This window comes from Falco biarmicus, chromosome 13, assembly GCF_023638135.1.
Source record: "Falco biarmicus isolate bFalBia1 chromosome 13, bFalBia1.pri, whole genome shotgun sequence".
NCBI classification, from domain to species: Eukaryota; Metazoa; Chordata; class Aves; order Falconiformes; family Falconidae; genus Falco; species Falco biarmicus.
The window spans coordinates 24,166,176-24,193,893 of NC_079300.1; the positions used below are offsets into that span (position 1 = coordinate 24,166,176).

The 27,718-nt window shown below is 40.4% G+C and overlaps 1 protein-coding gene across 2 annotated transcripts in view; it reads left to right on the forward strand.

Annotated features, from left to right (window-relative positions):
• LOC130158311 (glypican-5-like) overlaps positions 1-27,718 on the forward strand; it is a 391,572-nt gene that overhangs the window by 76,838 nt on the left and 287,016 nt on the right. For both annotated transcript variants that reach the window (XM_056358960.1, XM_056358961.1), the window contains exon 3: positions 11,340-12,034. In XM_056358960.1, the coding sequence (XP_056214935.1) occupies positions 11,340-12,034 (695 nt within the window). The remainder of the gene's footprint in view (positions 1-11,339; positions 12,035-27,718) is intronic.

Below are 27,718 nucleotides of genomic sequence, written 5' to 3' on the forward strand. Positions count from 1 at the left end.
GTTGTCCAAAGGTCTGAAAAACACAAAAGCCACTGAATTAAGCTGTTTGCGGAAGGTTACTTGTATGAAAGACTGCCTCTGCACCAAGACATAGGTTTGGGACTCATGTTTTCCTTAGTTTATTTTGCAAAGTCTTGCCTGTGTTAGACTATCCTGAGAAAGAAGGGTGGGTAAAGTCAGTAGGTTCACAGTACTGGGAAATGAAGTTGCTGTTACCCAATCCAGAATCAGAAGAAACATCTGAAAGGTTTTGTGGCTCATGCTTTTGAACAAATCAGAAGCACACAGTGATTGTGAGGACTGCCATTCAGTGCCTGACTCAGCTGGTGAGTAATGGTCCTTGCAGCTGCGGGCTGCAAGCTTGGCGTGTGGGCACATGGAGCGGGGTTCTCCAGCCAGATGGCAGTTCTGGGTTAGAGAGTCTTCATTGTTGAACGCTCTGGGTTGCGTTATTGCTGTTCTCCACATAAAGACTGTTTTCTTTGTTTTAAAGTTGTTGATAAATAGAGATTTAATCTAGATTTTTAAAAAGTGTACGCGTGTTAAGTCTTTTTTTTTTGTGACCGCAGCTCCTTAATGAAACTCAGACATAATTTCTTGTATTTCTATGTTAGTACCTAAACAAGAAGAAGAAAACCCATGAAAAACTAATAACCTTGCCCAGCAATTTTCATCTGTTAAGCTAATTCTGTCTCTTGTAGCTATTTTTCTGTTAGATTTTTTTAGAAACAGGTCATAATGGACCACCTAACTAATTCAGCTGGAAATCATGAAATAGTTCATGACCTTCTGAAACAAATGTATTAGTTTTCCTACTGCCAGTTGAACTCCTTAATCAGAGGGTCGAGAAAATTCTCTCTAGAGACTCCTATCTGGTTGCTTTTCTGTTAATGAAAAGATTCCCAGAAGAATGAAAAGACTTTTACATCTTCCTGCTTTCTCTTGATTGACTCAAAAGGGACATTTTTGGTGGTTCTTAACTAATGCAAGTCTTTAAAAATACTTTGTACTTTTGTTTCCTGATTGTATATAATACACCAGAGATATACAAATACAATACCCTATTTTCTTCTCTGTCCCGAAGTTACTGGCAACTTTGAAGTGTGTCCCTGCCAGGAAACACGAACACACAGTGCAGCAATGTACCAGAGACAAGTTTTAGAGTGTAGTTGGTACTCCGGTCACATCTGGATTCTAAAGATATGCTTCATATTTTATACTTATCCACAGGTAACATCCCAGTGCTCAGGGACTCTTGCATCATCATCAGTGCCACTGTGTAAGTCAGGCAACAGAGAGAAGTCTGTAGTGGTTTTGGCAGGCTTCACTTGCTTGCTCTCCAAGCTCAATTGTTTCAAATGTGCAGTGCGTTTGAGCTCCAGCAGACCACCAACATAAATGCCCTCTCTTTCTCTAACGATGGCATCTGTTCCTCTCTGGTATTAGTACCTGGCACTGTGTGTGGTTGGCACAGGTTTTACTTTCTCGATGGTTTTCATTTGCAGGAAGGCTGCAGAAGCAATTTTTGGCCATTTTTTTTCCTAATATTTTTTTGAATAGTCCTTCTCCTCAAGCAATATAAACCAACAATATCTTTCTGTAGCCCTGCATTTTACGTGTACGTTAGCTGTGTCCTCACCTAATTGTGCTTTGGGCTTTCTGGTTTTCATATGACAGTAGTCCACAGTTACCATGCTCCTGAATACTACTTGTATGTATATGTCCTACACATATTGTCATTTAAATGTAGTCTTCACCCTTACCTAGGCATACGTTGCAGTTAGGAAGTTTTTTTCACTCCATATAGGCCCAGAGCATTCAGAGTGATGTGATAAATTACATGCTGCCTCAGGCTCTGAAGCCAGCCGTGAATGCGCAGAAATTCTTCCCCAAGTCCGTTTTAGTTCTGGAAACTACACTATGCACACTAAATATCTCATTCCAAAAGTACTTGTGCTAACAGTAGTCTGGGAAACCAAAAGAAAAGTGATACCCTTTTAATCTGTCCAGCGGTCTGAGGGAAGAGATAACCTGAAAGCCTTAATCCTAGAGATGGCAATAAGGGTATTAATTTATAAACTAGCCCTATGCCAGCATGCTCAGCGCAGTGATTCACAGTGTTGAAAAACTGCTTACACACTTGGAAAAGTAATCGCTACGGCACCCCAGAAAGAATGAGGTAATTGTTTTGCACCATCTCCCAGTGACAGTAGCATTTTTGTGTGTCCGTGCTTACCACGTAGTCCCCAGGAGCAGCAGCCTCCCTGGCTAGCCTCAGGTGCAGGCATGCCCCAGTGGTACCTTGAGCTCCATCTGTCACTGTGTGTGTTGGTAACAACCCTGTGAGTTTTGAGAAGTGTACAGTTACAGCTGAGTAACCAAACTGGTGTGTATTGAAAATTGGTGGGAAAAGCGTGAGAGACTTTGCACTGGAGGTTCTGCTCATTCAAAAGAATCGCAGCCATATGTACCAAGTATCTATTCTAAAGAAACCAGACTAAGGGCAGTCCACTTCTTAGAGCCCAGTGGAAATCCTGTCTAAGACCATGCAAGTCTTGGACTGTTAAGCCAACACACCTTTTGGGGCTGACTGTGTTTTTAGAATAAAAAACCCCTCACCCCAGAGCAAGAACCGTAGTTGAAAAGATACCAGGGGTTTACGTCATTCCATAAAGTGGTGATCCAGGGTTGATGTTTAAGAAAATATTGTTCAAGATGATGTTTGTTTTTTTTTCCTGGAAAGCTTTTTTATTTTCTAAGGGAAAATGATGACTTTTCAGTTCCCTATACATCTTTGCAACTGGGGGTTTAGCCTGAGGAAATAAAAGTGAATGATTTTTTCTTTTTTTTATGTGGCAAAACCTTTATTCATTAGAATAGTTAGACCTAATTTAAGCAATGCTGACTGTTTCTGTGGGTCTATCTTGAAAGAGATGTTGATGGTTACAGAGTAGTCGTTCAAAGCTATTTTGCAAGTGCTTTGTACTGTAATCCATCTTGGGAATTGTGTGCTACTTGCTGTAGCTGTGCCTTCCAGTCATCACTGTCCATTTTAGTGATTGATCAAATAAATCAGATAACATCATTTCTGTTCCTAGTATGATGGCTGTAAACCTCCTCAGAACTTCAAAGATAGCTATAGTTATGTGAAGAACCTAGCTACCTACAGATACGTAACCGCTGGTGGGTTTTTTTTCCCCTTGTAGATTGAGAGAACTGTTTTTATAAATTAATTGTTCTTGGAAAGCAAATTAAAGGCATAGCTAACATTGTTGAAGCACAGCCGTAGCTCGTTTTACAGTGATTTTGGCCCAACTCCTGTTAACTGTGAACTGATATTAAGTGTAGTAGCTGACAAGTTTGAATTTGGCAGATAGGAATTGCATGAATCATGTTTTGGAGTTCTGTTTTGATGCAAGGAGAATAATACTGATAGCCACAGCTTTACAAAAAGTCCAGCCATAGCCTCAGGGCTTTTACTGCTCATCTGGATCATGTTACGGCAGCGATGCTAGATGTCCATCAGCCTTCTGCTGCTCAGATACTCCCAAAGAACTACTTGCTTTATTTACCTATCAGCTGAAGCCCAGTAGTGTCATAAAAGGTTAATACCGCGTCTGGTCTCCAGCTTTCTGCTGGTCAACTGATTTAGTTTTACTTGAGATTGCTCGCTTTAAAAAGAAGTAATTATACCCTATAATTACAGTGTATAAAATAATGTACAACTGTGCTGAAATGCAGTATACAGAAATAATAAACAGCTAAATTTAATTATCAGCTCATTCGTGGTATTCCCAAAAAGTCTGAAGGTGAAGCAGAGAGTGAGAAGCTCACAAAATTGTTAGTTTTTGAAGCCTAATAACTTAAATGCTTCCATGGAGTGTTTTTTGTTTTTTGGGGTTTTTTTTGTAAAAGGGAGATGTGGTTTGGTACAGCAGACCCCAGAGCTTTCTCTACTTTCTTTGATAAATATTTTTGCAGCTAGTTGCAACTTCGTTATACATTGTCTTGTTAATGATAAAGCCAAGTTCACTAAGTCTGAAAAATGCACGCACTGTGATTACTGCTTCTAGCAATTTGGATATATTCCCCTGCACGCAGTCTACAGAAATCATTGTTTGATTTCACAGCAAAATGACCAGAGCAGAACAGAAGATTGCCCTTTATCCCTGGACCCTTCTGTTGTATCTCCTAGGCTTGTGCCTACTGCTTTTTTTCCACTTTGCATCACCAGCCTGTGAGGCAGTAAGCCTATTGTAAACTTGATGGTGGTATTTCTATCGTTGATGCTTCCAGAGTCAAATGCTCACCAAAATAACCCAAAGTTAATGGATTCAACGTTCATCAACCTCGCCAAAATGAGCTGCATATTTTCTCCCTTTCTCCCTCTACAAGACTGTATAGTAAAGTAGAAGCTAAAGCAGAAGAAGGTGGCTGTAGGAGTGTTTGACTGAGAAGAGGGGGTGGGTTTGCTGGCTGGGGCAGCAGTCTGAGGGGGTGGTTGCTATCTTTGCACAGCCGTGCCAAGGCTGAAAGAATAGGTTTGTGCAGATGAAAATGACAAATGACTGTCAATTTTCATGCCAAGAGAGAAGTTTTCAGATGGTACTTAATGGTGTTGGTTCCTATTGCGGTTATTGGAAGTCACTCTTCCAACAAACCATTTGGAAATTGGTTTTTTAAATGTCTTAGCTTTGCCTATGTTACCAAAGTGTAATAGTGGGTCTGCTGCTCTGAATCTCGAATTGGACCAGGCTTTTTGTGTCACGTCACGTGGCAAACCTGTCCAAGCTCCCAGCACAGAAGATATTACTGAGGAAAGACCAGGTATTCTTACACTCTGGAAGTCTCACTGCTAGAATTTTTAAAAGCCCTTGCAACTTTTTTGTAAGTTTTCTTAATTTAAAAACAGACTTGGATAACATTTGGGTCTGAGCAGAGGATTAAAGGATGGCTGTGATAGCTTGCAGATAATTCTGCTTATTGATTCCCAGTTGATCACCTGTTAGGTATGGACACAGAAGGATGCACAGGCTTCTTTTCAACTTGGGCAGAAGTTTCTATCAACAGGTACATGATGGGATGTTTATCTGTTGTTGTAAGCATAGACAAACTTGTGAGAGAGTGTTGAGACCTTGCCTGTACACGCAGTAATGGAAAGCTGTTGTTTTTTTCTGTCCAGTCTATATTCTGGAGGACTGGTTAGCTCTAAAGACATTGTACTCTCTCCTTGCTGTCAAGGTGAGCAAATTCAAACTTTTCCTTCCCCCCTTTCCAAAACTGACTTTGCTTTCTTGCTTTTGAATCTGTTTTGTACTCTGCCTTGTTAAAAGCAGCTGCAGGAGGTGAGTAGAAAGCAAGAGACACTTCCACTTCGCCCAGATCCTGGTTGCTTTCAGGTTTTTCTCTGATCCAAAATGTTTTGCAATGTTTCCTGTCAGTGCTGGTGTAGTGTCAGCTATGATGTGGTGGATATCGTACTCCCATGAGACTGCCGATGTGTTTATTAACATGTTATTTCTCATCAGCTTCATCAAGAGCAACTGTGTTTAGAACAGTAGCCTTCCTATACATAAAACCAGTAAAATACATAAAGTAGGGCATTAATAAAGAGCTTTTGACCTACATTCAGCAGAATGATTCAGAATGAATAAGGAGACTTCCAATGCTTGTCATTCTTTGCTACTAGCAAAATGTCCCAAAACAGAAATGAAGCTGAAAGTTTTAAGTTGTTTTCAAAAGCAGCTTAATGAATGAATGGATTTCTGGTTCTGTCTTTACAAACATGACACAATTTGTTTTGCACGTACATTCTTTTTTAAAGTAATCTTAAGATTTTTTTAAAAAACACCTGTTCATCTTGTTTAATGATGCTTTTTGAGCACTCTTTGTTCTTGTCCTTTTGAATACATTTAGAGGTTATTGCATATCCAAAAAAGTCGAACTCTGAATTTTATCATGTGTGTCATGTAGATGTGTATCTGGGTGTGATTTTCTCCTGTGTACATGGTTCTTTGTGCATCAAATTGCAAATAGTATGTACTTAAATCCTACGGCTGCAAATTATTAATATGTTGTCTTTTATTTTGGCAAGCCGTAAAGATGCAGAAGATTTAATGGACTTGAAAGTATTAAAAGGAAGCTATTGTTCAACAAACTGTAGCTTTCATTCATTCTGTAACTCTAATAAATGCAAGATGTTGAAGGGAAAGGAGCCAAATATTAGTGTGGTCCTAAGAGACCAAACAAATAATGAGGCTACTTAAATTTGTCATTCTTCTTTCCTGATTGCACTCAAATCTAAAATGTGCACAGATGTTATTTCTGTATAGATAGTTTCAGTGTTTGCTTCTTGTTTTGGTTTATTGAGCATTGTTAAATCTTTTCAGAAATGTTTATAATATAATGGTTTCCTTTTCTCTTTTTTTTTTTTAGAAGTTCGTGGATGTTTTAGAAGTTCATTTCAGCATGCATTCAATTGTTGCAGAGTGTAAGGAGTCATTAACGTAGTGGAGAGCCATTGCATTAGCAGGGTGGTCTTACCTTGTCAGTTCTGTGGGCAAGGTGCCAGCTGTCAGTCACAGACAGGAGCAGAATGGCAATGACAATAACTTGCCTTTCACATATGCACGTCATGGCTTGCACTCGATTTTATGACTTTGGTCTTTGAAGACATGGGGGGGGGTCAAGCAGTAAGGCCCACTCTTAGCTTCGGCTGCTGCACCACAGAAATGGTCCTCAGTGCACAGAGGTGCCTGGTGCTTCGATCAGCTTTATTTGGGGAAAATGGTTACCCATGGTAACATTCCTGTGTTGGACCTGTCGAAAGAAAAGAACGTGGAGTTGGACTGATTCATAATCCAGCAAGTTGGAAGTTGCTTAGCTTCTCCTAATGCTCCCCATCTGAAACCCCATGGTTGCTTTCAGAGTAAAGATCTCAATAGCTTGTGGAGGTCTGGTATAAGCCAGGGAACCAAATGAACTTTCTCTATGCATGGCTATCATATGTTGATCCAGATTTTCTTGGAAAACTCTGATCTCTGTGTGTGTGTGTGTGTGTGTGTGTATTCCTGGAGACCATATCTACTGATCATCATGCACCATAAGAAACCCAGGGTTTATGAGATGAAGGCAGTCCTGAATGCAAGCTCTTGTGCTACCACGTGTGCGCAGACCTGCTGCGCGCTTCAGGGAATTGTTCTGCTGAGATCTTTCCTTAAGGTGATGTCACCATGTGTCTGGGAGCCTGAAAAAATAAATGGTTTCTCAGAACACACCCAGAGAGATTTCTGTGGCAGAATTGATGTGTGATAGTTTTGCATCTTTGATTCTTGTCTTAAGAATAAGGCTGCAGGAGATGAGGTGGTGGCCTGGACACAAACTGGGAGAGCGGTTGCACCCGACTGCACTAAAATAAAGATGACCGCAATTTAAACCCCCGGGAAGCTATCCCTGCTGAAGTGAGCTAGTGCAAGTCAGGGAACACAGTGTTTGCTTGACATGAGGAACTAGTCAAAGCTGTAGTTACAGTATTAGCCGTGTTTCCTTTGCCTGTACTGTTACTTAAAGTCTACTTGCTTTTTCCCCAATAGAGCTCCAGGTGGTGAAAAAAAATAGAGGAAATCTTTGGAAAATGCTGGTACACCAGTGATGGGCAGGTGGATACATGCCTCCTAAATCTATTTCTCCCTGTAGCACTATCCTTTAGCAGAAACAGGAGTTCTGCAGCCTCTTCCGGCATACAGTGGGCTTAAATCAGGACTAAACCCCCCTGAAAAAGTCAGGTGTTACACTGGTGCAAAAGCTGGTGAAATAAATCAGGAATCCTTTGTGATTTTTCTTGCATTAGATACATGAAGCGTAGCTACTGGCTGCTTTCAGTGAAGGAAAAGATCCTTTGTGCCAGGATGGGTGTATTTCTGCCTGAGGGAAGCTCTCATACCAAACCAGGCTGTGCCGTGCTCCCGATGAACGCACATGAATGCTATACCTGCAAAGCGGTGTTTTCCCATCTGTATGTGAGACTGAGCATAAGACAATTGTTAGTGTACGTATATGTTAGGAAGCCCGGCATGCAGACTGGTTAGCTGTTTGGCCTGGCAGGCTCTCTGCTGTCGGTGGAGCAGCAAAACCAGCGTGGTCTCTTGTCGTAACTGGGCTTGTTTCCAGAAGCTAATTTTTTAACACCAGCGGTTTAGATGTGAAGTTTCCAGAGGTGAGCTTGTATTTGATCAGCTGTGTTTGACTGTCACGCACACATCGGTGGTGGCGTCAAGTGTTTTGTGAGCGCAGGATAAACAGTTTGAACAAAATTTTCCCCATGGAAGGTGATGTTGCCTGGCTTTCATTAAGTACTTACCAGTGCATTAGTTCAGAATCCAAAGCTGGCTCTTTCACTTCCCCTGTAGCTTTAAATAAAAAGGGGGCTTCTGAGGAACATGAGAACAAAATTTGTTCTCCACCTTGCTATTTAATACTAAAGAAAGACAAAAATACATAATGCCCCCATCAAATCCTGGATGATTTTGGTTATGGCTTGTTTCTGTTCAGGATCAATATACTTGCAATTTACAGTATGTTGTAAGCTGCTGATGGGGGGTTGAAGCCAAAGGCTGTGAAAGATGGTCAAATGTTTCTCCCAGGGTATGCTTAGGCTTAGAATTCAACTTTTTGCAATATCCAAAGTTTGCTGTATTTGGCTGCACAGCTGAGCACCTGGTTTTTCAGATAGTGTAAACCTTCCCTGGGATTTAGGATCTGCATACAAGGTGCGTTAAAAGCATATAACTAATCACTTTTAAAACAAGATGCTAAGGTTGCCTGCTCCGTACAACCAGAATGCAAGCTGTCCATTGTTACAAAATTGTTTGACTATTTGAAGCTCCGTTACTTCTAATTAAAGGTCTTAAGAACATCCAGATGCTTCAGTAATGTCTCAAACATCTCTTAATGCCTTAACAATGAAAAAAGACAGAGATATTTCCTTCTCAAATATCATGGCTAAAGTGCCTGCAAGCATGAGTCATTTTTTGTCTGACCAGTGGTGATAAGGAACGAAATTTATACTTTATGGGTGTTTGCAGCACATCTACAATCAGCAGAAATATTTTTTGTGCCATATTTTTGACGTTAGGGCTCTCTTTGCAGGAGGAATGAAGCTATGTACCATCACAGTTTTCTCTTGCACAATGAAAAATAAATGACAGTAAATATTTTGATTTCATACTTGTCTCTGAATAATTCTATTTAGTTGAATGCAGAGTGTTAAGAGGTTTGAAAATGAAATGCTACGTGGTTTCTAGTCTACAACCTAGTATCCCAGGAAGCTGCTGAAATTTGTTTTCTTGGTATGTACGTTATCATTGACTGTTTTGCTCTCATCTGTCACTGAGGCTGTTATTTCTCAGGACAATAAGGATACTTGCACATTCATAAATGCATTTCATTTAGTTTTCAGATAAGGAGGGGGATGCTTGCAGTTCTGCCTTTATGGATGTGGAAGCTAAAGCAATAGCATAAGACTTTGGCACTGTAGGAGACAGTCCCTGCTCCCACAATCTAATGATAAGCTGAATATTTGTAAGAGAGCATGTGTAGTTCAAGGAGGAAACTTAAAACACTGTTTTCATGTTTTGAATATTTCTATTGCCTTTTTGGTATGATAACCAAAAATGGTGTATAGGTTTCCTCTAGAAATAGATAAACACATAGGGGTGATAACAGCAAAGAAAAGACTTTTAAGTGTGCAGTAGTACGCAGCCAGCTGCACTACATTTTAGGTTATGTCAGTATTTCCATCATAAATCCAATTTTTAGAATTTTTGTCAGCTGTAAATGTCTGCTCTGAAAATTGGCAGGGTGTTACTCTGCCTGAAAATGAACTTTCTCGCTTTTCAACTGAAGTGTATCTGAATACTTAATTTCTAGGATTTTATAAGCACTTGCAGAGTATTATTTGCTATAATACCAGCGGGAATGCTGAAGTGATTCTCTGGCAGAAGGATACAGCGTGTGTGTGTAAAATACTGATGATTTAATGTACAATGAGATATGCTGTATTATCTGTCTAGTTAAATCACGCTTTGTGGTAAAGGGATTGTAATGCTTATCATAGCAAGCAAGTTAGTTGCCCAGGGAGATGTGATAGAGAAAGGCGCTGAGCAGGCTTTTCTACAAAACTTTGCCAGTGTATGCTAATCTTGACTTACAGTATTGTATCTGCTCCTTTGCTCAGCTGATCTTTGAGTGACTTTGGTTTGTGTTACACTGCTGTGAATTGCACGGTGATGTTCAGATGAATGTAGAGTAGGATTAGACCGAAACCCCATTATCTTAGTCAGTCCTCAGGAGGTAGAAGGCGATAGGTCTCCTGCCTTGAACTGGAACTACTTGCCATCCAGAGAAGTGCAAGAATGATTTATGTCAGAGGCTTTTTGTTGGATAGCTTCCAAAGAAAGCAGTGGGAATGGTGTGGATTACTGTCTTCTGTGTCATAAAAAAAATCTTGGGAACTGATCCCTTTCTTGCCCTTGTCAATGAATTCTGTCACCCCAGTCAGTGTTTTGGGTATATAACGTTGTCTTTCTGCAGTTGGAAATGTGTTAACCATGGTGCCTTTTTTTTTTTTTTTTTTTAAGGCCACTTGAAAATGGTGTAGTTAAAGGAAGATACTGGTTTTCTGACTTTATTATTTTGTTTTCGTGTCATAGTGGATTTGATGTCAGGTCCTGCCCAACCACTGGCTGGTATCCAGACCTAGCCGCCAATGTTAATGGGGAGAGAATTGATTCACGCAGCATCTTTCTCTCATCCTTGAGTTGTACTTTGCAAGAAGTGCCTCTCAGCCGCCCACTCACAGCACTGTGAAACAAAAGCTTCAACTTCTGTTTGTGTTTAGTTATCTCAGAAACTTTCATTGAGCTAGAGGGATGTTTTGGAAATATGTCTAGTTGAGCTGCCTAAATGCAGTCTCGGTTACAAAAGCCATCTCACACAGATCCTGCCTGTGCCCACTGGAGTCTCTGCGAGACCTTCATTGACCTCTAGAGTTTGGGCCAGGGTCTAGCCAGGGAGATTAGAGTAATCTTAGCTAGTGAGAATACAGTAATCTCTTTTAGAGAAAAATATTTGTGTGTTAGGTGTTGCCTTTATTATGCATGTGTAATGTTTTGGTGTCTGTTTAATACAACTTTCATCAGTAGTATGATTAATTATTACTGTATGCGTACTGCAGATTTCATATTGATGGTCCTGTTCAGGACAGTATTAGTCCTGTGACTAAGATGTCAGGTGCTTGCTATTAACCTCTAGTTCTTTCTCTCCCCTGCCCCTTTTTTTAGAGGCCTTTGAGTCTTTGCTTCGCTTTGCTGAAAACCGCACAAGTTCCTTGTTTGAGACAGCTTACAGACCTATGGCAAAAGAAGCAGCAGAGCCTGTTAAAGAACTTTTTACAGACATCTCTCTCTACATTCTGGGCGCAGAGACTACGGTGGAAAGTGCAGTATTAAGATTCTTTGACAGTCTCTTTCCCCTGGTGTATAGTCGGCTAATAAACCCAGGAATTACAGATTTATCAGAGGACTATACAGAGTGTCTACGGCTTACAAGGCAAGACATAAATCCTTTTGGACACTATTCTAAAAACATGGTTACAGAGCTGTCAAAATCTCTTTGGGCAAGTAGGATGCTCAGCCAGGCCCTCAGTCTGGGCATCGAAGTGATAAATACTACTGAACACGCAGCTCTCACGAAGGAATGTAGCAAGGCTCTAGTGAAGATGCAGTACTGCCCGCACTGCCAGGGCCTGACGCTGATCAGACCCTGTGTTGGATACTGTCTAAATGTAATGAGGGGCTGCTTGGCCAGTGTGTCAGAACTGGATGCACAATGGAGGGAGTATATCTCCACACTGGAATATCTGACTAATGAAATGGCTGCCTCGCATGATCTGGAAGTTGCGCTGACAGGAATCCGGAACTTCATCAATGAAGCCATCCTGCACGCACAGTTGAATGGACCACAGCTCTCTGCTACAGTAAGTGCTCTCTGATTATCTGCTATTCCCATTTATAACTTTCATTATTTGGTGAATGAACATTTAAGCAAGTTGGTGTTGTCTTTGCATCAGTTTTTAGTCTTCAGCTAGATCTGTGTTTCAAAGTCCGTGAAAACGCTACAGTTAATTATGATGGGGTTCCATAGAGTCTGCTGTGAAATGAAAGGCTTTAGGGGGGGCAAGTTTGTTCCTTGAGAAGCAGCCATGAAAAGCAGAAAGCTCTAGCTTGTCAGCAGAATTTTCTAAACAAAAAAATGGCGTTATCAACACTGTATTTTCATACTCTAAAACATCTGATCCTGTAACTCTAGGAGCAGCGTTTCCCTGGTGTGTGACTGTTTGTAGTGTGTGTGGACATTCCACAGAAATTGGTATAAGGGGCTAGAAAAGTGGGTTTCTAAATAAAGGCAATGAAATAACTTTTCATAATTTTAAAGTCCCTTTATTTCTGTGTTGAATGAGACGTTAGGAAGGTAGTACAGGTATGTAATGAGTACACCCATCATACAAAAATTGGAAAAAAAACCCCAAACTTACTTGACAGCATTTACGGAAGTAAAGGATAAAAATACATTTAAAGTGCATCTGGTTTTGTAAGGGGTAGGTTAAGGAGGAAAAGAACTAGGATAGTAGAACTGTCTCATGAATAATAGCATCATATCTCAAGATGCTGAAGATTAGATCAGAAATTATTGAAATGACTAATGATGTAGCTGGCTAAGTCTATATGAAGCTCAGCATGACTGTCAATGGGGAAAAAATGTAGCAGTGTGGCCTTAAGCAGGGTAAAGACTAATCTAAAAAATGCAGGTAGATCTGCCTGTCTTGAAAGTAAAGGAATTCTTGCAGAGAACAAATGAGAAGAAAATGGATAGATTTAAAAATTGAATTCCTGTGCAGAACTCTGGTTGCCATATTATGTAAGAGGGAAAAAAAATGATTTCATAGAGTCTACAGAAAGAAGCTATGGCAGAGGGTATACTAAACTAAGGAAGTTTTTTAACAGGAGAAAAATGCCTGTATGTTTGTAACCTTCCAAGATACCAAACAGCCCTCTTCAATTTAGAACACCTGACTGAGCCAGAGACTTACAGTCAGCATAATATATTGATTATTAAAAAACCCTAACCATTCCTAGTAACCTCATATCATTTTCGCTTGATATTTGTAGTTATTTCAGTTCACGTTGCCTCAGGGTCTCAGTTCCTTTTTATCAATGGCACTTGTGTCATTTTATCTGACATCCAAGGATAAACATGAAAAATTAAGAAAGGATTTGTCCAGGTTTTTGGACATTGCACAGCAGGTACTGGAGCCTACGTGCATTGCAGAACAGCAGGTCTTGGTTGTGTTGATGTTTGGTTGGCAGTGTCAGAAGTTATCCCATAAACTAGTGTTAAGCCTAGAACAGAAAATGAATGATGTTCTTGCATCTGCTCTAATTTTCACTCAGATGTTATTTTTATGGGAGGCTAGAAGGCAAATGAAAATTAAAGTACACTATTATTATATATATTAGTTTTATTTGAATATAGATAGATTCCTTTTAAAACATCACATGGCTTCATTACTGATTACACAGAAGTAATTAGGAATAAAGTTAAGCTTTCTGGCTACTAGCAGCAAAAAGTCTGACAGATTTCCTGCAATATATGCATCATGTTAAACACTAAAACATAATTCTGCATTGCATTTGTCAGCCTCGTAAATTAATATGTGCTTGCTTAGCTTACTGACAGTAAAATTCATAATCCAGGTGAATATCAGATAATTACAGATGAACTCACTGAGCATATTGCTCTTAGGTGATTTGAAAGTAGAATGCTCTCAGAAGTATCTTTCAGGCTAAGGATTTTCTTTAATGATTATTCAAATACTTTTATTTGGGTCTTTCTCAGTTCCCCAGCAGTAACTTTAAATTCCTTCTTCCATTCTGAATGAATTCAGGAAGTGCTGTTTGGTTTGAAACTACATTATTTCTTTTTTCCCCAGTTATCTTTGTTTTCTCTCACTGGCAAAATCTCTGTGCATAGAAGATTGTGTGTTGTTTTAAGGGACTGCTTTGTAGGATAGCAAAGGGTATTTTCTGTTTGAAAATAATAAAAAAAATGTGTTAGTGTGTGCTATCCTCAGTCTTCTAACTTTTTCAATTGTCAGCAGCATAAGATCCTATTTTGAAGACAGAGCATGTTCCACTATTTGAACAAGCATTAGTCTGATACTGATTTAAAACTTTCCTGATTAGTTACAGAGAATAGCCATTATTTAGAAAATTGAACCTAATTAAGCTGTGTTTCCTTCTCTGAAGAAATGGAAAGGAGTTGAATTCTCAGCTTCAGGATGTCCGGCGGCGAGATGTCTCCTCGGAATCCCAGGCTCTGGGGCCCAGTTTTGCACTAGGGCCCTTCTGGGCTGCGCTGATGAGATTTATACCCAGGGTATTTACTGTTTGTTTTTTACTTACAGGAAAAATATTTTCAGAAAAGAAGATACCTTCTCTTTTCCCTTCATAAAAATGTACCTTTTTCTGTTCCTACAGTATGCTTTTCAGCTTTTGCAAACGTGGAAATGTTTAACGTCTGTACAGTTTTCATTACAAATGGTGTCATTGGTTTCATTCAATTATAAATAATCTATGGAAAACTCATTCAGGAAAGCAGAGGACTCCTAATAATTTTAATTTATCCTGAGGCAGCCTTAATTAATGCACCTGCCCTTTTAGGAAACATTTTACATATTTTAATAGACACAATGTCTAATAATTAGAGTTCTTTTTTTAGCTTGCTGCCTGCCTGGATGACAACGAGTAATGGAAAGCTAGATTATGTTTTCCTTAAAACGGGGAAGGGGTGAAATAAACCAATAAAGCACTTAGGGTACTTTGCTCAAATGAGGTGTAGTCAATTATCATAAATTTAAAAATAAAACTTATTTGTATGAGGAGTTTGTAACTTCAAGAGACTGGCCTCTCCTGCTCCGTCCATTATAGCCAAGAGAATTGCTGGATTTGCTGGGACAGCATGTGTGAAAGGTCACCTTCGAGATATTAGTAATCTCTCCCCGGATTCATCCAGAATGGGCCGTGCCATTTGTTCAATGATGCTGGCTTGTGTCCAGCTTACTTAACCTAATGCAGGCCAGCTACGGTCTGCAGCATCAGCAATCATCATCATCGCTTTCTGGTTTGTCTGCTGGAATCTAATTGTCTTTTGTATTGGTAGGAGCCCTGACTGCCGCTCAGTGCCAGCTACAGACACAGAGTTTGTTCACCTTCCTTACAGTGTTTGAGACTTGCTCTACATTTTCTTTCTTTTTGTGGCTTTGCGTTTTAAAGCTGGATTCATTTTTTTCATGTATTGTCTGGCATATCGCTGTATTCCAAACTCCGTATTTGTGCATCATTCCGCATTTTTTATTTTATTTTTATTTTTTACTCAAAGTGAAATACCCTCAGATAAAACGCAAGGAGGAGAGGCGGTTTTGAAATGCGTGTGGCCACTGGCACTTAGGGACGTGTTTACCCAGGCAGTGTAGCAAGGGCTGCCTGTGCTCCCGGCGGGCAGGTCCCAGGAAGGGGGTGCTCCAGTTTCTCAGGCAGGGATAGTGAGGGTCTGCCTTGCCTAGGGTCATGCATGGGGAAAGGCATTAAAAACAGAGTAACATAGGAGGTAGGGAAGATTTCTGTTGGATCAGAAATGGTTAGAATCTGTCTGGCCCCACTGAGGACAAACCTGCACCCCCACTGGTATGGAACATGTCCTAATGCTGCAGTTTCAGTCTGCAGGGGAGCTCGCTCGTCTGGCTCGCAGGTAGCACTGCTTTATCCTGGTCTGGATCTGAAAGGTACCAGTGATCTGTGGGATGGGGTTGTTGCTGGCCAGGTGGGAGCTGAAGAGTCAGTGCCCTGCTCAGGTACAGATTTGCTGTTAGGTTTGCCAGGTCATGCTTACAGAGATTCGTCTGCCTGTGGAATAGAATATATCGCTTCCCTGTGTCAGAGGGGTGCTTATGTCCCATAGCAAAAGGATGGTTCTTTCCTTTATCAGATTATCTAAGCGTATAAGATGCATTTGCCCATGTTAGTAAGCGCCGTGACCCTGGGTCTCCAGAAACGGTGACTGCGCAGTTGTAGAGCAAGTGACAGCAGGGCCGGGTGGGTGGCTGGCAGCCGTCGTGTGTCTCGGCTGCAGGCGGTGGGCACACCTCAGGAGCAAGCTCTTTGAGACTGCCAGCCCTGGGATTTGGTACTTTTCTCTGTGCCTTGATTCAAAGGACAGTGAAGCCGTATGGAAATGCCTTTTTAGAATAGAAAAATGGCGTACCGCTTATGTGGCTGTGTATTAGGGCTCCATTTGTCAAGGGCAAGGCAGAGGCAAGATTTGCAAATAAGAAACATTTTCTAGTCTGAATTCCACTTCAGCTCTATAGAATTCGAACACGTAGTTACTCATCGTTCTTTTAAGCACTTTCCCCAGGTATTGCCCTGACTTCTACTGTGCGTGTGGCTTCTTGTGAAACCTGCCTGCCCACATGGTAGAAAATGTGAAGTGATATGTGTTAGCAGAAATACTTGGAATGTGGGAATTCCTCTGCATTCTTGCTGCATGAAGTTCATAAGTATAAAGTCCGTACCTTGTTACTAACGTTGTAATTGCTGAGAATGTAAAAAGCCACAGACCTAATATTTTTAGAGTGACCAGTACAAGACAGAAGTCCAACAGATTGTGTTTCTTGATTATAAAAGTAATAAAAGCAAAAGCTAATAAAAACTTGATAGAGGGGGATTATGAAACCTATATATGATCAGAGATTAAGCATTAGGAGAAAAAAGAAAGGTCTTTGCCTTGAGCCAGTTAACTTCTTGGAGACAGGCTTACCAATTACTGTGATAAAAGCGATATAAAAAAGTGATACAAGAATAAAATTTGGGAAGAGGAGCAGATGGAGGAAGGAGACACACAGGAAGGGATGGATGCTTAAGATGTATGATGCTCGGAATTTCGAGAGTGTCAGGAAGAAGAGAATTAGTGATTGTGAGAGAGAAAAAATTGATCAAACCCCCAGAGAAATAAATGACAGACCTTCTATATGCTGTGAAGACATCAAGGACAAGTATGGATATTGAGAGGAGACCCACTAAACAGCGATTGTGTTTTAAAGGGGATTGGTTTAAGGTTGTAATGACAGAGACACTTTGATGCCTATTTTTGGCAGATCATTTCAGTGGTGTTGCTTAAAAATTTTGCGTTGTTAGGAATAAATGCAAGGAAGGAATGAGAGGGTGAAAGCTTGTAGCAGGGACTGTTTTTGGTGACAAAGAAAAGGCAGACAAAGGAGTTAAGGTTTCTGTGCCTGTCCAACCACTTCTGCTATGGTGATTTGTGATCAGGGCTGTCACTGGGAGTTGGGGAGGCAAATTACATAGAATTAACAGCAAATCAGAATGTAGAGCAATTTTTTAAAACAAAACCAAAACAACAGAAAACTCTTGTAGGTCAATGGTTGTTCTTGGTGGCTGGTCCATCAACCTCCTTCCATCAGTGGTTTAAAAAATTTAATTCCTATTGCAAAGCAGGTAGCTGGTAGTCATAAAATGCATGCCCATCGCTCTCTGCTGCCTCCTAAACTTCCCCGTCTGAAGCCATTTTTAAATGCCTTTCTCTCACTGTTTATCCTACGCCATCAATAATGTTTTGATTCTGAAATTGCTCTTGCTGACCATCACATGGTACTTAGCACTAAAGAAGGTGTTTGCTTTGCAGATGAATTCAGGGAAGGCCTATAGGCATATAGTTATCCGAGGTATTTCACCTATAGGTGGGTAAGATGGGGAATGCTGATGGAGTTGGAGAGAGCTGGGAGGCAACAAGGAGTCTAAGAAGACAGAAGCACAAAAGAATGTCTAGTGTTTGGTTCTTGAGATACTCTCATGAAATAGCTGTATTCTGGGGTAGTATCTTGCAAAAAAAATGGATGAAGCTTGCCTGATTTGCAGTAATGTTTAATAAAAAGTCAGCAATAGAAATAGAAATGAGGATTTGCCCCCCCAGTTCTTAGAATGGTATGCAAACAGCACTTCATTTTTAGATACCTGAGGGTAGACTTCTACTGTCCTTTACAGGCACATATGATGCAGCTCTGCACATATCCTCAGCCGACTGGAAGTTGCAAAGCTTTAAGTTGTGCTTAACTGAGGCAAATCATCCCTGCTAAGAAGCAGCATATAATACCTTTTAAGGATGGAAAGGGGCACTTGCCCATGAAAGAACATACTTGGTGTATCCTGAAATGCCTGTATTACTGTCGTGCACTTGAGCCAGAACTTGCGGGGTGGGTGTGTGTGTGGAAATCTTGCCACAAATGTTCTGGTAACAATTCAGCAGGCTGACAGAAAATAATTTAGGTGGTTTGAAATTATTAGGAATGGAGAATTAAAAAAAAAAATCCTGAGAAATAAAAGACCTGAGACCCAGTAAAATGGTCACCCTTTAGGAAAATAAAAGCTTAGAGAAAAGACTGCCAAACTTCCAGCAGCAGGAGATTGATGCACAGTAACCTTACAAATCTGAAAAGGAAATGGCAGTACTATGAACAAAATAACTTTGTTCTGAGTGAGTTCACAGCAACAAAGAGTTGCTGCCAGCTAGTAATGAACTACTTGATTAAAGACATTGAACAGCGTCATAAAACACTCCTGGAGACTTTGGAGAACACTCAGAGCTGAACTCAGGTGCTTCCTTCCTGCAAATTTTCCAGTTCAAATGATCAACACCAGGTGTCAATAAGTATAAGAACCATACTTCAAAGAGGTTAAAGCAGTATATTCAATACCTTGTGGTTACATTGCTGAAAATAACTGTAAAAATGTACAGGGAAAGCTATGTTTGTGCAATATTTGCACTACAAATGTTATTTAAAGTGACATTTTGCTTTTTCTAAGCACTGAGCAGGAAACCTCCTCTGAAAACAGTAAATGGAGGAAATGCCTGACTGTGATGAGGTATCGGTAAGTGATCTTGAAGGAGCCGGAGAGGCTGCCCTATTGAAGCTATCTGATTTAATACTGCTTCTTGCAGATGTGGTCTTAAATGACACAATCACTTATGTTGAAGGCGTGACCTTGTATATTTTGTTCTCGGGAACCAAAGTTACGTGTATGTATATAAGGTTCTAATCCTTTGTGAATCCAAGGACAAGAGGAGAGCTTTTAGAAACCTGGTGAATGGCACTGAAGTCAGAGCTTGTCATGTAATGACCTATTTCTGTGTGAAAGGGAAAAGAATGGTTTTCACAGTGGTGTAAGACATATAGAAATATGTCTACATTAAATTTTTCTTTTATTTCTCTTGAGCTTTATACTCATTAAGATACTGCTGTCATCTTACAATCAGTCATGAATGAATTTTTAAAAAGGAGCAGTGGAACTATATATTTGGAAGCAACTGAATTTCATGGAGTATAAGCATCCGATTCTTGTAGTCAGCTTTGTAAGTCTTGCCACGTGCTATTTGCTTGATTCAAAAGCATTTTGGCACTTGAGTGCTGTAGAAGTATTTCTGGAAATAATCATCTAAATTGTTTAATGCATTTCCCTCATTCCCATGGAGAATTAGAGCTCATGTACTCTTGAACAGCTCTTTAAGGGGATGCAAGCAGCTCTCTGGCCTGTATTGGTTAATGACAATTCTCTTCCGTGCAGATGTTCGATACCAAAGAGCAGCCTGATTTCCTGGTGTTAAGGATCATCTCATCTGTAGTGATAAAACTGCTTGAAATTTGGTATTTATGTCAATATGAAGTTAGTTAAAATGAAATACATATTTTTTTCCCAAAATCTAAATTATTATCAATCAGAGTAGGAATAAAAACCACTATAATTACAAATGAGTTTGTTCAGAGAGATGTTTACTGGGTATTATCCAGCTGTCATGTTATTTGACTAAACATGTAGCTAAGAATTTGGTTTTACATAAGTTGTATAGCCCTAGGTTTGCTTTTGCAGAAGTGATCATTCATCTGGATGTACGTGTCTCTTCATACCCAGAGGCATTCCATCGCAAGTCACATCTTACCTCCCAACTGACTGCTGACTTGGGGATGCTGCTTAACCACACTATTAACAAGCCATCAAACTGTAGTAAGATAAAAAGCTCTTTTCTGCCTGGTGGACCAGTATTCAGGTTCTAGTTTCCATTCCCTGAGTCTTGTATTTTCTGTAAACATGTAACCTGAAAGTTTTATGTTGGAGATTCCTATCAATGGAATTGATGGATGTAGCGTTTTACCAGCTTTTGATCTAAGACCAGCTCTGATTGTGATTAACTATTTGTCATTAATTACTGTGCATAAGGTTTTGGGAATGACAGTGATTTGGGGCTCTTGCCTTCTGACAAAGACTTCTGTGAGAGGGATCCCAGCACCAATCTTATTGCCAAAGCGTTTGTGGGAAACGTGCCAGGTATTTGTGTGTATTTGTGGTCCCAGAAATGCTGTTAAGCTAATATATTAAGTGAGGGATTTTAAAAGATTTTGCATGCATGTGGGTTCAAAACATGAAATTCTTCGTGATGCTGTTGTTTTTTCTAAGCTGCACAGGCATATCCTAATGTAGGGTGTACAGCCAGTAAGTTATTCCAGTGTAGAGAGTAAGGATAGCAGGTTAAATATAAAGCCAATAAATAGTAACTTGCTTTCAGAGCAAGAGGCCTAAACAGTGCAGTAAAAATTTCATTATTTATTATTCACTTTGCATTATGGCTACCATCTTAATTTAGGGAAAATAATTAAAAGATGTAATAGATTTCTGAAAAGTACGTTTTATTACTTCAGTGTTGTTTTCTTCTTTAAGTGTATCAAAGCCAATGATACAGCATTGATATTAATTCTAAGTACATGCTTAAATTGCATGGTTGATTAAGCAAGTGTCCTTGGCCGCTGCAGCAGCCTTAAGCCTGCCCCTCTGTGATGTTAAGCACTATAAAAACTAATGCTGGCATACACAAGCATGTGTGCACGCGTTAAAATACACAGCCCACTGCTTTTCTTCACTCCTTCAAATGAAGCTGCGTTTTCTTTCAGGGTGTGGAAAATCATCTGGGTTCTGAAAGGCTAGTTCATGTAGCGTCTATCTTTATTTCATATGAATGAGCTTATCACTTCTACTATTGATTTGAATTTGAGTTTTCTCAGAGGGCTATGTATCTGCATGATATAACCATTTTTTCTCCAAACAGCTGCTTTGCTTCGTTTCGTGTGCCAAATTGAGGCTCTGAAATTTTTCAGCCCCTTTTGGTTCCTAGGGAATTTAATTAAAATAATAATGAAAAGCAAACCCCAAAGTCGTAACCTGTGTAAAATATACAGTCAGAATGATGTTTGTTTTCACCCTCAACTTGAAAATGATGAAGACTATACCCTAAGTCATAATGTTTGTGTCCTGTTTGACTTTAGCTCAATGTTGTATGAAGAGGAGGGTGTGCCCGTGTGGGTCTGATGGCAGGTTATGAGCTACAGAATAGAAGTCCTATCAAAGCCATAATCATAAACCTGCCAAGATAGCGCAGTCATAATTTCACAAAGGCAGAGTTGTCACTGAGCACTCTATCTTACTTGGAATATGATTCTGGTGTCAGCGCTTCACTATTATTACAGTTGAAAGATGAAGGACGTAAACATGGTAAGAGTCCAGGATTTTGCTTGAAGCACAATACTGAGCAAGACAATCAGTGGTTGGGATAATATTTATGGAGATGGTAATATTCCAGATGACAGATGATGTGTTTAGTGTTTCAACAGAGTTGTGTATGCTTTATTCATCGTTCCTACTTTCTGTTTTATTCTATTCTGTGCACCTATTGTAAGCCTCCCTAGGTTGTGTAAGTCATCTACCGAAATTGAGTGTTATTTTCTATTACAAAATCAATTTAAACTGCAAAAGAGAAATTAGATGTGCAGGGTTTTTTTATGAACCTGACTTTCGGTATTGTGGTTTATTAAATATGATGGATTTTGTAGCTGTGATGCTTAGGAATTTTGGCACTTCTGTTTGTTGTGGTTAGTTTTTGGTCTTACGAATTAACAAGGCATCAAACAATGAAGTTAAAGTGTTGCTGGGTTGGGGTCCAGTCCCTGGTAAAAAATGCAGCTCTAGCATATTGGCAGCTAGACTGCTTGTTATTCATTGTAAGGAGTCTAGCTATGGGAGTGTTAGATGTTTGACAGCATTGAATGGATTCCAGTCAGCCATACAAACTACCTCCAGTGAAGTGGAAAGGACCATAAAATTGTTTTAGCAACAGCTAATTCTCTTGAGTCTTTTAGGGCTTTTTTTTAAAAACTTTTTTTTCTTTAACTGTTTGGTTGCCAGCAGAGGATTTGCCAATTTAAACAGTAAATGTTCCCAGATTGATTGATTTTTTTTTTTTTTTTTTTTTTAGGATTAGTTATGAAAGGTCTTCACTGATTATGCATTTAGCATAGTTTAGATTTTGGAAAAAAAAAACCCCAAACAAACAAAAATGACCTAAAGTATATATTTAACAATGGTACCTTTCTTTGAATATAAAACCTGAAATATAAAGAAACTTACAGTACTGATTTTTAGAATTGATTTTTCTATAAATAACTTCTACTCCTATTTTTATCAACAAGGCATTTGGTTGCTAGTCTAGTAACTTTTAGATATTTTGCTTCATGTCCCTGATCATCTTTTAGCTGTTGAGGTGGCATGCAAGCTTAATGCTGCAGGGTTCTTTTAACAAGCAGCTTGGGGAATTAACTTGTCTTTTTGATCTCCAGCTAAAGATGTGTATTAATTCTTCTGTCTTTCCTTTAATTTTTTTTTCTTCTCCTGAATAGCTTAGAATGTGGATTCAGTGTATGAAAGCACATAAAAATGTGTCCTCACCTGTCAAATGTTTCATAATGCAAGAGCTGGTTGTCTCATCATGCGCCATAGTTCGGTCTTTAAGAAAAAGCCATGAACACAAAGTATTTAAATGGTCTGGGGGCACAGTGATAGTAGCTTTGGAGGAAGCCTGAAAAATTCTGGCCTTTGGAGTACAAGGGGAAGATGGAGAACGAGGAGGTCCTCAGCTGTTACAGCTTCACTGAATGGACTTTAAGAACCAAGAACCTGGGTAAAAGAGGTTCCATTTTGCAATTTGTCTGGGTGCAAGGCTTTATTCTGCTGATGGTAGATGGGCAGATGAGAACAGAGTGAAAGCAAGTTGGTTCTCTTGTCACCTTCTGCCACGGAAGGGGCTGCCCCTTGTGCAGAACTCTGTCTCGTGCACTGGGAAAAATGAGGTATTTCATCTGACTGGGTACAAACCTCCTCTCCTCTCCTGTCTGCATCTTTTTCCCAAGAATTTAGTTAACCTTGACTGCAGTAATTGAGATAAAGTTGTCATTGCTAGCATTTGGACTTACAGTAAGAATGCCAGCTGTGCTAGGAAGGCGTCAGGCCACCAGCAGCATCAACACATGGAGCTGGGCAGGATCAGGGCTAAAATACCCAGCCCCATGTGAAGGAACTGAGGGCACAGCTCTGGGAACAGAATCCCGGTGACTTGTGGTGTGTCTTCCCTTCCTCTACGGTAGATTAGGTGGCAGTCCCTGGTGATTGTTTTGTGGTTCTCTAGACTTTGTTAACGGTCATGAAGCTTTACTTATTTTTTTATTCTTCTAGTCCTTCTACACAAAACCTTTACTTCACAGACTTTTTCTCTAGTCTTCCTATGTCTGTGTGAACCAGAGAAGTCAACACAATCTGTGTAAGGAGAAATTGAACAATAAATCATAGTTATTGAGCTTGTTGTACCTGCATTTAGAGGAGAAGACCTGCCTTTTCATTTAGATACTTCAGTCCTAGGGAGAAAGATGGGGGCTTTCTAAGGCTGCACCCCTCATGCAGCAGCCCAGTGCTTCCTGCAGCCACAGGACCAAGCCGAGCAAGTAAGCATCTTCCCCTGAGTAATGCTTTTCCTCTTAAGAGAACTTTGTTCAGAGCAAGATTTGGCATTTACATGGAAAGAAAGACGTACAGATTTTGTTGTCTGTGACTTCAAGCAACAGCTTACCTACCACAAGTGTTGGCTTATGTCCACCACTAACGGGAGATACATAACATACCTGATTTTTCTAGTCAGGATGGGGTCCGAGCATTTTGACAGTTGTGTATTTCATCCGAGCAGTCGCTAGGAACACTTCCAAATCTTATTTCTGACCACTGTAAAAGCCTCTGGTCTTACCTGAAGCATACGTTGGTGGCTACAATCTCTGTTTCTTTGCAAACCTGCTCCATTCTACACTATCCCCTGTAGTCATCCTCTGGGAGACTAAATAGTTTTAATCCTCTCTAACTTTGTGTTGCTTTTATTGCAGACTTATAGCTCACGTGATTGTGAGTCAAGATGTGCACATACTTGTTTGGAAGGTCCATTGGTTCTTTTTAGGGAGACATCTATGCTTTTCTGTCTTCGGTTTTCTTTCCGATTTAGTCAATACTTTTTGTTAAAATCTTCACTTAATAAGATGGTTTGTTTTGAATCACTGCTGTTACTTCAATATATGGAGTTTACCCTTGGTTCTTATTTTATTCTAAATATGCTTGCTATAGCGTTTTGATTATGTGCTTTTTTTCCTAATAAGCAAATGTGACGCTGCTGCCTTCTGTGGAGGCAAAAGGAAACAATATTTTTGCACTTCTGTATGAGCTCTTGCTGTCAAACTTTTATATGATGCTAGACCAGGAACTTGAAGGACTTGATGGATTTTTTTTATCTTCAGATTTTTCTGTACCAAAAGTTGTAACTCATCTGCTAACAGCAGAACTGAGAGCAAACATTGCCAAACAAGTGACAGTGAAGCAAAACAGAGAAGGATGGTTGTGGTGGGTTGACCTTGGCCGGCTGCCCACTGAGGGGTCTCCATCCCCCTCCTCAACAGGACGGGGGAGAAAATAGGTGGAGGAAATCATGGTTGAGGTAAAGATGGGGAGAGCCTCTGCCGCTTACTGTCACGGGCAGCACTGACTCATGTTGAAAACTGAGTTACTGCCAATCAAAATAGACTTGGATGGTGAAAACCAGACAAAAACGAAAAGGTTTCCCCCTGCCTGGGCCAACTTCACTCCTTCATTCCCCCGACAGGGGCAAGGCCAGCTCCTCTGCGGGGTCCTTCCCTCTGTGCCCGGCTGTGTCAGGCACTGGGCACCCCCAGCCGCTCCTCGCAGGGACCCTGCAGCCAGCTCCCGCACGCGGCCACCTGATAGGGACGTGAGCAGCGGAGGAGGAATGGCTTAGACTTGAGGAGCAGCTTTTTTAGGGAATGGAAGATTCAAGTAAGCGGTTAAACAGGGGTAAACTTTCAAAAATAGTAAGCTGAGCAAAGTCCTGATTTGTGACAGGAATTAATCATTTGTGTTTCTGAGTTGGTGGGCAGTGACAGAAGGGGGAAAGGGGTACAAAGAAGTGAAATAGTGATTTGAGGTGGTGGAGAATAACATTACACTGTTCCCAATTAAAGTAACAACTGTAAAGAAATGGTCAAAGAAAAAATAAAAAGTCTGCTGGTAAGCTGGTTTCCCATGGCTTATTCTCAGAAAAATAGATTTAGTACAGTGGGGGTGCATGAGTCAGGTCCAGGAGCAGCATGGCTGTGTTTACAGGTTTTTTCATCCAGGCTTAGCAACTTGAATAGTGTCATATAAACACAGCTGTGCTGCATCTGGATGAAAGCATGTAGGGCTATGTGGTGCTGTTCATGGCCACGTGAAGTCACTGAAGCAGAGCAGTACTGCTTTCCCTTCCCTGTGATTGCACTTCAGTCAGTGGTTTCCCTTGGTGCCCTGCTGCAGCGCTGTGCTTTTCCCAGTAGGGCTGCAGATGCTCTGCATGGTGGGTTTCCCCTGGTACCCTGCAGGGAAGGGTGTCAAGTCAGCTATCTGTCAGGGTGTACAGGCTCCTCTGGAGAAGTCTTTCTTTTCAGTGATTACATTCCTGTTAATCGCCTCCTTTTGTTTGTTAGTTTGGTGGTGGAGCTTTATCAGCATCAGTATTGTCCTCCCCCCTAGACTGCCCTGTTTGGACAATTCTACCATTTCAAGCTAGTTTTAGCCATGTTTTACCTATGCTAGAGGAGCTGTGGATGGACTAACCTGTGAGTTCTCCTGAGCAGTTAGCCGGACCTCCTTAGGTGTGCAGTTACCGCTGCTGGCAGCTGGGGAAGGACTGGAGTGTGAGAGTGACGGCACGCGTCCTTTTGCTCCCACGGCGGCAGCAGATCTTTAGGGCTTTTGTTCAGTTTCTCTTACCCCACTTGGCTCTGCCCTGTCCTGCTTCTTGTCCCTTTAATTGGTTCAGACTGTTTTACAAAAAAGCACTTTGCTTTGCCTTTTTTTTTTTTTTTTCCCGCAAGGTATGTGATGCATTACTTCATAAGCTTTAATGATTAAATATATATAACCTGTACTTCTATTGTCTAAGCTTGCCCAGGATATGCCCTCGGTTCTGAGGCTTCCTCTTTGACGGAATTAAGAAGTCATCTTCCTGCACGATCAGGTCAGGAAGCTGCTCCATTGATAGACTCCTAATTTCAGTATGAACTTAATTCTTCATGGTGATTATTTGAACCGACATTTATCGTGATCTGAAAGTAAAAAAGAATGGCTTGTTCATCGTAGTTAACGATGAAAATATATAATCAGTCCACGATTCAATTTTGAGACTACATTTAGTGACCCAGGATTTCCAACTCATAAGAAATGTAATACATTTTTAAAAGCCTTTTCATATTCTTCCCTACTGCATATGAACCCCTGGAAGTTTTTCATCACCGCTCTACAGCACAATTATGTTTTTTTTGACATCAAACTCCAAAGAAGTTGTATTAAAAGCAAGAAGGGAGGTCAGCAGCTAATTTTTTCAGAGCAGGTTAAGCCTAAGTCTCTTTCTGTTCATCTTTGAAATGTATAATCTTTTAGTATGGAAATTCGTGACAGCACTGGGAAGTGCTCAAAGAATGTGTACCTGCTGTGGGCCAGATCCTAGCGAGCACAAATCTCCTGAGTTGAAGCACTGTAATGGCATTTCATGCCAGCTGAGTGTTTGGTCTATGCGGTTCATGTGCTTTCAGCTCCTTGAACTATTGTAACCAAATTGTAAGTGCCTGGATTAAGCCCGAAGAAATAATATGCACAGTGAGGTTTGCCTAGGAAAGAATCTGCTAACTTCCCTGCCCTGCTGATCTGTTGTAGAAATTACTCTTCTGTGTCACAAATCACAGTGTCAGTGTTGGCTAAATGTTTGGATGTATATGCCAAACCTAACTCACTTGTCAGAAAAAAAAATGTGCCCTGATCTGAATTTTGGCCCTTGCATCTTTTTGCAGAAATGGAAGCAAAGCTACTTTCGGCTCAGAGCTGTCATAGCAGGGTTTGTATTTAAAGGGTATTAAATAACACCTTTTATTATTTAAGGTGTAATAAGTCAAAGGTTTTGGTGGATGGAAAACTAACAACAAACAGGGGAGGCTGTCACATTCGGGCTTCGAAGTCAGTATTTGTCTTGTGTATAAAATATGCTCCAATTCAGTGTCCTTGGTGGGATCTGAGACAGACCAGCAAGACTTACAATGGCAGACCTATCTTTTAAATACAATTAT